This window comes from Mobula birostris (genome assembly GCF_030028105.1).
Source record: "Mobula birostris isolate sMobBir1 chromosome 1 unlocalized genomic scaffold, sMobBir1.hap1 SUPER_1_unloc_1, whole genome shotgun sequence".
Lineage (NCBI taxonomy): Eukaryota > Metazoa > Chordata > Chondrichthyes > Myliobatiformes > Myliobatidae > Mobula > Mobula birostris.
In genome coordinates this window covers 887,831-901,205 of record NW_027274035.1, presented here as the reverse complement: position 1 = coordinate 901,205, position 13,375 = coordinate 887,831, and the positions used below count along the sequence as shown (strand labels likewise).

General features: G+C 38.5%; 1 protein-coding gene across 2 annotated transcripts in view; it reads right to left on the bottom strand.

Annotated features, from left to right (window-relative positions):
* Positions 1-705: 705 nt before the first annotated feature.
* Positions 706-13,375, bottom strand: part of oxr1a (oxidation resistance 1a) — a 536,209-nt gene continuing 523,539 nt past the window's right edge. For both annotated transcript variants that reach the window (XM_072249890.1, XM_072249891.1), the window contains 4 exons: positions 10,005-10,157; positions 9,165-9,260; positions 5,206-5,279; positions 706-2,616 (listed from right to left, as the gene is read on the bottom strand). In XM_072249890.1, coding sequence (XP_072105991.1) covers positions 2,481-2,616; positions 5,206-5,279; positions 9,165-9,260; positions 10,005-10,157 — 459 coding nt within the window. In that variant the 3' untranslated portion in view covers positions 706-2,480. The remainder of the gene's footprint in view (positions 2,617-5,205; positions 5,280-9,164; positions 9,261-10,004; positions 10,158-13,375) is intronic.

The window sequence follows — 13,375 nt, the reverse complement described above, 5'->3', positions numbered from 1 at the left end:
CACTCTAGTCTGACCTTCTATGGTCTGGCATCTGCAGTAGACGTCTACACAAAATCAGAATCGTTATCAGGTTTAATATCATCATTGTGAAATTGAACTCTGTGGTAGCAGTACAATGCTAATAGAGAGAAAAAACTGTGAATTACAGTAAACATATACGTAGTGTTCATGGGTTAAATGCCCATTCTGAAATCAGATGGCACATAAGACGAAGCTGTTCCTGAAACGTTGAGTGTGCTCCTTCAGGCTCCTGTACCTCCTTCCTGATGGTAACCATGAGAAGAGGGTGGTGGGGGTCCTTAATGATGGACGCTGCCTTTCTGAGGTACCACTCCTTGAAGATGTCTTGGATAATACGGAGGCTAGTATCCATGATGAAGCAGAATAATTTTACAATTCTCTGCAGCTAACTTCAATTTCAGGTAGATGTCACTTCATCAAAGTCGGACCTGCTAGTCTTCCAGCATCTGCAATCTCTTTTTTAATTTTCATGATCTATGATAAAAACTGAGTTACTGTCAGGTAAAGAGTAGAGAATTTGGGGAATGGTCTTACAGCGGAGAGATTAAGGGGAGAAATAGTACATATTCAAAATGAGCAACTATTTTAATATCAGGAACATCAATAATTAAAGGACACAGATTTAAAATAAAGGTCAAAAGATCTAGAAAAGAAAGATTCTTTTATTTCATTTTTTTTTACAGTGATGTTATAACTTTGAATGTACCATCTAAAAAGGATTTAATAATCACTTTCAAAAGGAAATGCACTTGTACTTGGTGGGAAACATTGAAAAACTGTGTGAGAAACCCATTAACACTTGCAAACTCTGGCACACATTATGGTGGACTGACCACCTGTATTGTATAATTTGATGAAACCAAATGAATTCAGACAAGGATAAATGGTTCCAATAATTTATTCTACTATACATCACCATTACATTGCAGTACTGTGATAATTCTAGGACTTTTAAATATATTTTTTTATATAGGTAGCGGCAACTCCACAAAGACAATAATACTGCTGTGGAAGACTGAAGGGGAAGAAAAGCTGCTATATTTATTTTGTAATTCAATTTGAAAAAAAATCTGTAAACAGTCAGGCCACATCCTATCAAAGTTACAGTACATTAGGCAAAAACAGAGCAAATTAATGTATTTTTCACATTCAGCATAAACATAGTTCAGAAAATATGCCTTTTTGAACTGTAGCAGCAAACTCTCTTCCAACAATCCAAAAACTTATATTTGGAAATGTACTAAAGAATTGGCTGCAACTAAAGCCAATGAAATTAAATGGCCTGAGTTAATTTCTATTGTAATTCAAAACATTATAATCAATTCACCATTTCCAGTTTTCTAAGCTGCAGTACAGAGTATATTTTACTTTAATTTACAGGTTAATATACAATGCATTTGGAACAGCTGGATTTTCAGCACTAGAAGTCACCATCACGCCCAAAACATAAATATTTCTATTTTTCAAAAAACAGGTTTCAAACTTGACTAAATACAGAGAAACCTTTGCTTTCTGAGACTGTTAATCTACTGCTGGCTCTATGCATTTGCTTTGACAGGGCCAGAAATTACTGTGAAACATTGCTGGCCAAGGTTGTTTGAGGTCACCACTAATCTGCAAATTTCACAAATCTAAAAAAATGATCCTACTCTCAACAGTGCCTACACTATCCTGTGGTATTAGTTGCAGTCACAATGTACACACCTTGACAGACAGCACAACTATGAGTACTCTGTATGTGCTTGGGAGTTTAGTGTGCTATGAAGCTCAATAGTAGGATGGATATAGCTTGCCCAATAAATATTAAATACACTCCATCTTCGCAGAATTAGACAAACCTGTAACATTTTGCTGACATGAGGATTTTAAATTTCTTGACACATTTCTTCTTTTTCATTAGTTTTGCAACACGACTGCAATATTGTTTAAAAATAGTTGAACATGTGGAGCAATCCGAGCTTCTTTTGTCACCAAACCCAAAATGTTTACAGTGTCTATCCTAAACTTGAAGTAACACATGAGGAACAGTTTTACCCTGTCAAAACCAAGTTCCATTTGATTTACATCCATGAGCTATTAATATTTATTTGCTTGGTTTTGACCTGATCATGTATCTGATTGCAGCAAGTCAGGATTCAGTCTGATGTGCCATCAAACTGAAATCAAATTAACTCAAGAAAACCCAAAGGCTGGTGTTTAGAATTTAAGTATGTTATATATCAGACAACTGTGACATCAACACTTCAGTTATGTTCAATAAGCTTCAACACTTAAAGCAATTGCACTCTATTAACCTTTTAACAAAAGTGGCTGGGTTGCTCTACTGAAGACAGGAATGAGGGAGCAAGTGTCAGTCTTGATATGCCGAGACTCAGCTTTGCTGTACTGATACACGTGGGTTTTGGGGTCCGACATTCGTGAGAGACTTTAATCTCTTTAGTGCTTATGCAAAGTATTTTTCACTCAAAAGCCCATATTTCAATGTCCTGTACATAGAAATCTTCTTTCTTTGAAAGGATGCGATTGTCAAATGTTTTACAAGCATGGCTACGCCCATGGTACAGATCTCCATCCAACCACAGTCCAATTTCTCCTCTGCAAAGAACACATTGAATTCATTGTAGGGGAAGTTGAACAGAAACATACTGATGTTAGTTCAATCAAGTCTTTACTCCAGAAAAATCCCAGATTATCTGAGAACATAGATTATGGTTAATTAGGAAAGGAGGCAGCTACATAATGGCACAGCTGATTGAGCTGTAGCCTTGTAGTAGCAACAACCCAGGTTCAATCCTGATCTCCAGTATGCGTGGGGTTTGCCCACTCCCTGTAAGCACATGGGTTACTCCTTTGCTTCTTTGATTTCCTTCCAATTCTTAAAAAAAATATGCAGCTTGGTGGGTGCTGGACTGTCAGGTCAACAGAAAAAGTCACTGGCTGCAGTCTACCATCACGGCAGGCCTCGTATGTGTCCAGGACAGAGACAGGGGCAGGAAAATCAGTGCAGACCCTACCCACCCTGCAAACTACTTTTTTCAAAGGCTCTCTTCTGGAAAGTGCTATAGGGCAAAAGCAAAAATTTCATGCTTTTGCAAATGTTTCTTCCCACAGGCAGTTAACCACACCCCCCGCCCCCCAGTCACTGCACTGCAAATGCTTTAAACCACTTTTGCTTTTATAATGCTATCATTTATGTTTTTTGTGCATATTTTATTCCATATCTGTAGTTTAACCTCCAAGTTTATTTCTTATATAATTCTTTATAATTGAATGCTGTCTTTATTGTACGTCAGGCCAATACACAATAGTAAATTCCTAATACATGTAAATGTATATGATAAACAAGTTGATCCTTCATACTTATAGGTCACTGTAAATTGCCCCTGGTATGTGGGAGTGGTAGAAAACAGAGGGGGAGTTGATGGCAACATGGTGGGGGAACCACTGGGGAGGAATAGATCCCAGACCCAATCGTGGGGAAATTAGATTGTTCCATGCACCAGATATTCTACTACAAAGAATTAATCTGAATAGTTAGAGAGGGGGGAAGATGCTAGATGTTTCCACTGGGTTGGTGGGACATGGGGGAGTGAATAAGAGGATGGTACAATTGGAGACAGGGTCAAACATTTAAAAATACATAAGGAATTCAAGAGAACATCTGTAGGAAATGTGGAAATGGCCAACAGCTGGAAAAATTAAAGCTAAGATTTAAAGGATAAGCTAGCAATGAACAGGAATGAAAATGAAGTAGAAAGATAGGCCGTTAAGGGAAGATAAAGGTGTATACAGGGTGCATAACCCCTGGCAGTAATCCAACACTGCAAACGTCTGATTTAATGCTGTACTACATAAATGGCATAGCAAAATATAACCATCACTGAACACAACATGAAGGAATGAGAAATTAATAGAACAATAAAAATGTTTTGTGCCCTTTTATACAAGTTCAAATAAAGAAATTTAAATAATTAAGTATTAATATAGCTTTTATCTAAAATTGAATTTGTAAATAAACCACTTCCACAACTATTTTTTTGTGGGAAACTGAGTAGCAAAGCTTAATCCTTGTGCATCTTTAGCTGTAATTGGGTGAGGAATTGTGACCCAATGGTCATATTCAAACATTGCAGCTTTGTGGTCAAGTTCGCAGATGATACAAAGATAGGTGGAGGGATAGGCTGTGCTGAAGCAGAGAAGCTGCAGGACTTAGGCATACAAGGAAAATGGGTAAAGAAGTGGCAGATGGAGCAGGTATCAGGAAGTGTATTGTCATGCACTTTAGTAGAAAGAATATAAGCATAGACTATTTTCTAAACAGGGAGAAAATTCAAAAATCCAAGGTGCAAAGAGACTTGGGAGTCCTCGTGCAGGAGTCCCCAAAAGGTTAATTTGCAGCTTGAGTTGGTGGCGAGGAAGGCAAATGCAATGTTAGCATTCATTTCGAGGACTAGAATATAAAAGCAAGGATGTAATGTTGAGGCTTTATAAGGCACTGGTAATAAGGATGCATGATTTTGTTGAGCTTTTTACATGCATGTGAGTAGATCAAAAGTGACAAAGTAACTTTTTAAGTTAGAAAACTGAAATTTATTAGCAAATGTTGATAGACAACAGGTATCATAAATGTAATGTTGTAAGCAGCAATTTTTCATTGACAAAATTTTTCATCTGAAAGGAATATTTAAGAAATCTGAGAGGCTGCTCCTAAACATGTAACTTGCTGAACCAATTTGCTAAAAGTTAGTGTTTTAAGAATGACAACTAAAAAGTGTGAATGTATTCATGACATAGACTTGAGATAGTGATGAGGGTCAGCCTTCTACATTGAGAGATGCCCCACACAAACAGAATTTCCCTGTGCTTGAGGAAAATTTCATCAAACCAGATTAACAGCCCATCCTCTTGCATTGATCTTCTTGTGGCCTGTATAATAATACCCATGTTCCAAAACAAATTCATTGCCATATGCTTTAAAATTTTGATGAATCAATTTAACTGTGCATATGGAACAGCTTATAGTTACTTTTCTAATGGCATTGTTATAAGATAAAATACTTTTTGTAAAATCTGCCATCCCATAAAATCCTTTGTGAAGATTATTAGCAAGATTTCTTACTAATAGGGAACAGCCTCCTATCTGTACAGTCACCCAAGGTGCTAAAACTATTAAAGGAGATTTACCCTCCGCCACCGAAAGCCAAGGAATCCATATCTCCTTTGATGAAGAACATATTATCGCCTGTCCATTTGAAGATCTGAAAAATATTCAGCTTTTGTTACTTATTGTTCAAAAGCTGCTCAGCATTAATACATGGATCTAAAGATTAATGAACAATAACATAGAAACATAGAAAACCTACAGCACAATACAGGCACTTTGGCCCACAAAGCTATGCCAAACATGTCTTTATCTTAGAAATTACCGAGGGTTACCCACAGCTCTCTGTTTTTTTGAGCTCCATGTACCTGTCCAGCAGTCTATTAAAAGACCCTATTGTATCTGCCTTCACTATCGTCACCGACAGGCCATTCCATGTACTCACCACTCTCTGCGTAAAAAACTACCCCTGACATCTCCTCTGTACCTACTTCCAAGCATCTTAAAACTGTGCCCTTGTGTACTAGCCATTTCAGCCCTGGGAAATAGCCTCTGACTATCCACACGATCAATGCCTATCATCTTGTACACCTTTATCAGGTCCACCTCTCATCCTCCGTCGCTCCAAGGAAAAAAAGACGAGTTTACTCAACCTACTCTCATAAGACATGCTGCCCAATCCAGGCAACATCCTTGTAAATCTCCTCTGCATCCTTTCTATGGTTTCCACATCCTTCCTGCAGTGAGGCGACCAGAACTGAGCAGAGTACTCCAAGTGGGGTCTGACCAGGGTCCTATATAGCTGTAACATTACATTTTGGCTCTTAAACTCAATCCCACGATTAATGAAGGCCAATACACCATATGCTTTCTTAACCACAGAGTCAACCTGCATAACAGCTTTGAGAGTCCTATGGACTCGGACCCCAAGATCCTCTGATCCTCCACACTGCCGGGAGTCTTATTATTAATACTATATTCTGACATCATACTTGACCTACCAAAATGAACCACCTCCCACTTATCTGGGTTGAACTCCATCTGCCACTTCTCAGCCCACTTTTGCATCCTATCAATGTCCTGTTGTAACCTCTGACAGCCCTCCATACTATCCACAACACCCCCAACTTTTGTGTCATCAGCAAATTTACTAACCCATTCCTCCACTTCCTCATCCAGGTCATGTATAAAAATTATGAAGAGTAGGGGTCCCAGAACAGATCCCTGAGGCACACGACTGGTTACCGACCTCCATGCAGTATATGACCCGTCTACAACCACTCTTTGCCTTCTGTGGGCAAGCCAGTTCTGGATCCACAAAGCAATGTTCCCTTGGATCCCATGCCTCTTTACTTTCTCAATAAGCCTTGCATAGAGTACCCTGTCAAATGCCTTGCTGAAATCCATATACACTACATCTACTGCTCTACCTTCATCAATGTGTTTAGTCACATCCTCAAAAAATTCAATCAGGCTCGTAAAGCACGACCTACCTTTGACAAAGCCATGCCGACTATTCCTAATCATACTATGCCTCTCCAAATGGTCATAAATCCTGCCTCTCAGGATCTTCTCCATCAACTTACCAACCACTTAAGTATAAGACTCACTGGTCTATAATTTCTTGAGCTATCTCTACTCCCTTTCTTGAATAATGGAACAACATCCGCAACCCTCCAATCCTCCGTCCTCATTGATGATGCAAAGATCATCGCCAGAGGCTCAGCAATCTCCTCCCTCGCTTCCCACAGTAGCCTGGGGTACATCTCATCCGGTCCCAGTGACTTATCTAACTTGATGCTTTCCAAAAGCTCCAGTATATCCTCTTTCTTAATATGTACATGCTCAAGCTTTTCCGTCCGCTGTAAGTCATCCCTACAATCGCTTTTCTGTAGTGAATACTGAGCAAAGTACTCATGAAGTACCTCTGCTATCTCCTCCAGTTCTATACACATTTTTCCACTGTCACACATGATTGGTCCTATTCTCTCACGTCTTATCCTCTTGCTCTCCACATACTTGTAGAGTGCCTTGAGGTGCCAAGGCCTTCTCATGGCCCCTTCTGGCTCTCCTAATTTCATTCTTAAGCTCCTTCCTGCTTGCCTTATAATCTTCTAGATCTCTATCATTACCTAGTTTTTTTGAACCTTTCGTAAGCTTTTCTTTTCTTCATGACTAGATTTCCAACAGCCTTTGTACACCATGGTTCCTGTACCCTACCATCCTTTACCTGTCTCATTGGAACGTACCTATGCAGAACTCCATGCAAATACCCCCTGAACATCTGCCACATTTCTTCCGTACATTTCCCTGAGAACATCCATTCCCAATTTATGTTTCCAAGTTACTGCCTGATAGCCTCATATAGCCCCTTACTCCAATTAAACACTTTCCTAACTTGTCTGTTCCTATCCCTCTCCAATGCATGGTAAAGGAGATAAAATTGTGATCACTATCTCCAAAATGCTCTCCCACTGAGAGATCCGACAGCTGACCAGGTTCATTTCCCAATACCTGATCAAGTACAGCCTCTCCTCTTGTGGGCTTAACAGTGAAGATATTTTCCCCTAGGAACGTCACTTTTTCAAAAAAATTACTAGACACGTTTCATCAGATATCCATTTAAAATCTAACCAAAGCACAGCATAAAAAGGATCGATCTCAAGTCACAATTTCCATCCTCCACTGTTCAGTGAATTCAAAGATAAGTGGAATTGAGGTAGGTTCCATGGTGTGATTTGTCTAGCACTATTTGCTGAATGGGAGCAACTCTGAACATGAAGCAAATGGGTTATAGCAAAATCATTGAGTTTAACAGCACAGAAACCCTGTCCATACCAACCATCAAGTACCCAAACATATTAATCCCAGTTACCAGCACTTGATCCATTGACTGCTATTCCTATCTTCACAAAAATAATTTTATTTATTTATTGAGATACAGTGTGGAACAGGCCCTTCCAGACCTTTGAGCCACACTGCCCAGCAATCCCCCAAATTAATCATAGCCTAGTCACTGGACAATTGAAAATGACCAAGAAACCTACCAACAGGTACGTCTTTGGATTGAGAGGGGAAACCCACATGGTCGGGGGAGAATGTACTCCTTACAGGCAGCAGCTGGAATTGAACCATGGTCATCTTTACTGGAAAGCATTCTGCTAACCACTATGCAACTGTGCTGCCCTATTTTGGACATACAGGCAGATCACTGGTGCCAACAGTAGAGGATGCAAAGGGCTTTCCTTTCTGCATATATGCTGCCAGCATACATTCAGAAACCATATGCAGCAAAATAGCCACTAACTGGGCAAATGTTTGTTGGCATAAAATATATAACCCACCCCCTCACCCCTAAATTGGCAGGGTAGCTAATATACCGCCACTTAAACAGCACGTGTCTACTCAATGAGCCACTCCATGTGGTTAACTCTTAAATGGCCTCGACATCTAGGTAGTACTTGTTCACATGTGATGTTGCATTAAGGCACAATTTCTGGTCTATGCTCATGTATGTTAATTCTCCAGCGATCCTAAGAGTCACATTGACCAGAAACTCAACTGGATCAGCCACAAATATCAAAACAGAATCCGTTCATTTGAAATTTAAAGACCATTGATATATATCAATACATATTTATGACATGTACGTATAACAATTGCATTATTGTTGGAGTTGTAAAAAGGTTGCAATAAGAAAAAGGTTGGAAAACAAAGCTCGTTCTTTCAAATCACTTGTCTGAAATTTCAATGCAATCACATTTTATACCCTTGATCAATATTGAGTGCTACATGTGATTGACATTAAAATTATTTGTAAAAGATTCAATTGAATTTATTTTTCTTAATCAAAATGTCAACACCATTACAATTGTTCTAATCACTTACTACAGTCAACTCTTTTTGTTCAAATCACTTAATTTCAACTGTTTGTTAAATACAAATATTCCAGTACTTCAAAAATTTGGCTGCACTGTTTATATTGTTATTAAGTAACAACATTTAAAACTGGGAAGTGGATCTGATCAATTTGTTTTCTTACCTTAAATTCTGGATAAAATGTGAAAAGGAACGTCTCCCCTGTGCCATAAAAACAATCGCTAACTTTAAATGGCTCTGATGCTAGTGCACCAAATAGCTGTGGGCATAGAACAGGATAATAGAAATTAATTTGAATATTTCTTAAACTACCAAAATTGTAAACAAGTTATACTCATAGGCTGCTGATGCTATTAACTTCTGAGACTCCCAGTACAGTAATTCACAAGCCCAAAACTGAGTGGAAACACAACAGACCGAGTTCCTCCAGCAGTTTTATGTTCCACAACTGAATGCAAGTTGTTGAGGTGGAGTAGATGGAAGGGTCTGTACAGCAATGGGGAACAAAGCCAGCCGTCATGGCTTGAAATATCATACAACCTATCAAGTGACAACACTCATAGTACCAAAGCACCACCCAACTGAAATTTAAAAAATGTCAAAATTCTGAAAATCAGCAAGGCAGAGTGAAATACTATAGGAATGTGTATATTTTACTGTTTTGAAATACTACCTTTGTGCAAAGTTAACAGTATATTTTTTCATGTATGACATAAAAGTAACACATCTGCCTTTTAAAACGCAAACAACAGGAATTCTGCAGATGCTGGAAATTCAAGCAACACACATCAAAGTCGCTGGTGAACGTAGCAGGCCAGGCAGCGTCTCTCGGAAGAGGTACAATCGACGTTTCAGGCCGAGACCCTTCGTCAGGACAGTCCTGATGAAGGGTCTTGGCCTGAAACGTCGGCTGTACCTCTTCCAAGAGATGCTGCCTGGCCAGCTGCGTTCACCAGCGACTTTGATGTGTGTTACCTCTGTCTTTTAAATGTCTTTGCTGTACCTGGCCATCGCTGTCTTTAATAACTAGCAGCATTGGTGTATCGACACCTGTCATACTACGGTACAGTGTCTTCAGACTCATGCCATGCTTTGAAGTGCTGTAAATTAGAGTCCACGGGTAGCCAACAGTTCGAGGAGGCAGATTTTTAGCAAGCTGAAATTCAGACAAAAGAAGTCATCAATAATGAATTGACCGACACAGAATTAAAATACAGTTTTACCATTAGTATATATTCTTAGTTAGCATGGGAGTCCATTTTAATTGCCATCATTGAATAATGCAAAAAAAACACTTGCCAAGCCAAAAGAATAGTAGAATTCTGTAATATAAATAGAAACTAATTTCTGCAAAATAATTGCTTATACTTTTACCACAAAGACTAACTCCAAAGATCTGTCAACACGTTTACTTCATGAATACACTATGTTCAATAAAATTATCTATCAAGTTCAAGTTTAATGTCATCTGACTGTGCACATATACAACCAAATGAAACAATGTTCCCCTGGACCACAATGCACTCAGACAACACATCAAACACAGCACATAAACCACAATATTTATACTCTAAGTTAATAAAATACAAATCCAAATGTGTGTAGTAAAACATAACACAAATAAACAGCTCACTGTCCCAGTGATGAGACCTCAGTGGTGGCAGGGTATTCCTTAGTCTTACAGCCAGAGGGAAGCTGCTGCTGTTACCCAGTCTGCCAGTCCTAGTCCTGACAGTAGTGGGTCAAAGAGATAGTGGGATGGATGGTAGGGATCGGTAACAATGCTTTGGGCCCTTCATCTGCAATGCTTCTAGTAAATATCACAAATGGGGGGGGGGGGGGAGAGAGGGAGACCCCAATGATCCTGAGTCTGGAATGCAGTCTTTAAGATATGACTACTCTGTCAAGGTGAGTATGCAATGGCCCCCCGCTGGTTCAGGCAGACAATCCAGTTTATTTTCAGAAGTTAGCGAGTAGAATCAAGCCGGCAGGGATCTGTTTCAAGTCTCGCTTTAATACCACTGCCCTTACCACACTTCTGCATTCAAGCACACCACTTTTTCGAGTAGCTGTAGTAGACTGCAGCATAGAATGAGAGCCCACTCCCCGTGTTAGCTCATAATTGCGCAGCACCTTCATATTCCTCTCACTAGCAAGGTAAACTTGCAGATTTTAGTGTTCTTAATGTTCAGCAGTGTTTTAGGGTCATAGAAAAGATGAACAGGACAAGAAATTTCACCATTGGTTGGAGCTGGTGTGGCCACTGCTTCCATCCAAAGACGAGTCAACAGATTTATTACATAGAATACACAATGCTCAATAAAATTAACATATGACAGAGTGGAAATTATTGACATGTGGCTGAGCATTATAATATTTGTTTTACTAACTTAAATTTGCTGTATCTTTCAAATTAAATTTTTGATAAATAAAGGATTTTTCCAAATCAAATGATGAAAAGTGGAACATAACTGATGATTTTACTAAATAAATTTTCTAAAAGATTGATGTTTCTTTGCAACAAAATCCAATGGACAGCTTGAATCAAAATAAAAGCAGCATAATTAGCATTTCATGGAGAGGAAGGTATTCAATACATTTTTGCCAGCCCTACTCACAATCTTTATTGTTTCTAACAGGTCATGACAAAACTTACAAAACTAAAGCAGAAAATATTGGGACATTGATCATCTGCTCCTTGAACTTTATCAGCCAACAAGTTCAACAATAAACTCTAGAATTACTTATTCCTTAGTTCCTCCCTCTTTCTATGCCTTTGATGTTTCGGGCAACTTTTTTTATGCACACAACTGCACACTGACTGAAGTTCATATAATCCAGGTTTAAGTTTCTCACTAATCTACTCCAACACTGCATATTACCCTTTTCTTAGCAGAGGTGAACCAAGAAATTGAAGAGATCTAAAGTGCTCCCAATCCTCAGGCCTACTGCTATTTCTGGTAATTTCATAAATCTCTTCCTTTGATTTAACACTATGTTTAACTTCTCTTGTCAGCTGTGGATGAATCATTTTTTCCTATCAGGTCTCAAAGGAATACAGTTTTAAACATTGGATAACTGGATTTTCTACTTTCATACTATATTCATACTGTAAATTTTTGTAATGTGAACTTTTAGTGAGCTGGAATTTGTTTTTAAAGACATGATTTTGTGCTCATGGCACAAATGGCCCAGCAAATTCAGTAAGTGGAAGATGTAAGTTTAAGCACAGACGTTTATGTTGCTCTGTTATTAGCTTTAGAAAAATGGAAGCATGTTGTTGTCTGCCTCACCACTAACCAGTATGAAATTACATTACTAGCAAGGCAGATACAAAGAAAATAAATCTGACCCATTATTTCCAAGTCCATATCCTGAATCATGGTCATTTATGTATGTGCTTATCAATCTGGATGGCTCTTCAAACAATCACAAGTATAGATTCTCATTCTTTCAGAAATTAATTGATAAGGGACAATTTTCAAAACTCCTGAAATATTTTTATCTTTGTCTATCTCTTAATCCAAACTTTCACTTCATCTCCATTTCTATGTGCTTGCAACGCAAGTAGATGACCATTCAGGCTATGCTCTCTTCTCGCTACTACCATTGGGAAAGAGGTACAGGAGCCTTCGGTCCCACACCCACCAGGTCTGGGAACAGTTATTACCCTACAACCATCAGACTCCAGAAATGGCATGGATAACTTCACTCACCTCAACACTGAACTGATTCCACATCTTACAGACTCACTTTCAAGGACTCTTTACAACTCATGTTCTCAGTATTATTTTTTAATTTGAACAGTTTGTCTTCTTTTGCATAATGGCGTATATTTATGTAGAATGTTATTGTGTTTCTATTTTCCTGTAAAGGCTTGCAAGAAAATGAATCTCAAGATAGTATGTGGTAACATACATGTACTTTGATAATCAATTTACTTTGAACTTAGTTTATCAATTCCGTAAGTTTCACAATTCTTCAGTCAGATTCTCTCAGGAGATAACATTTGCTTGACTTGTTTTCTCAAGTATCTGATTTCACTTGTTCTGCCATATAAACTTGCATTCTCATCAACCTCCCATGCAAAAAAAAGTCTGAAAAATCTAAACATGCATGGGCAAGTTTAACTAATTGTTAACTGTGCTTCAGTTGTATTGGAGAGATGCAGCATTAATGCTGTAGTTTGAACCATGCTCAATGGCCCAATTCATTAGCTGGGAAAGAGAAAAACACAGTGAGCGTTTTAAAAAGTTTAAAGTACATTATCAAAGTACATATACATCACCAAATACTACTCTGAATGAAAAGATATTGCTGATAGAGCTATTAAGCAACGCTTTCTCACCAGTAACATTCTCTCTGATGCTAACT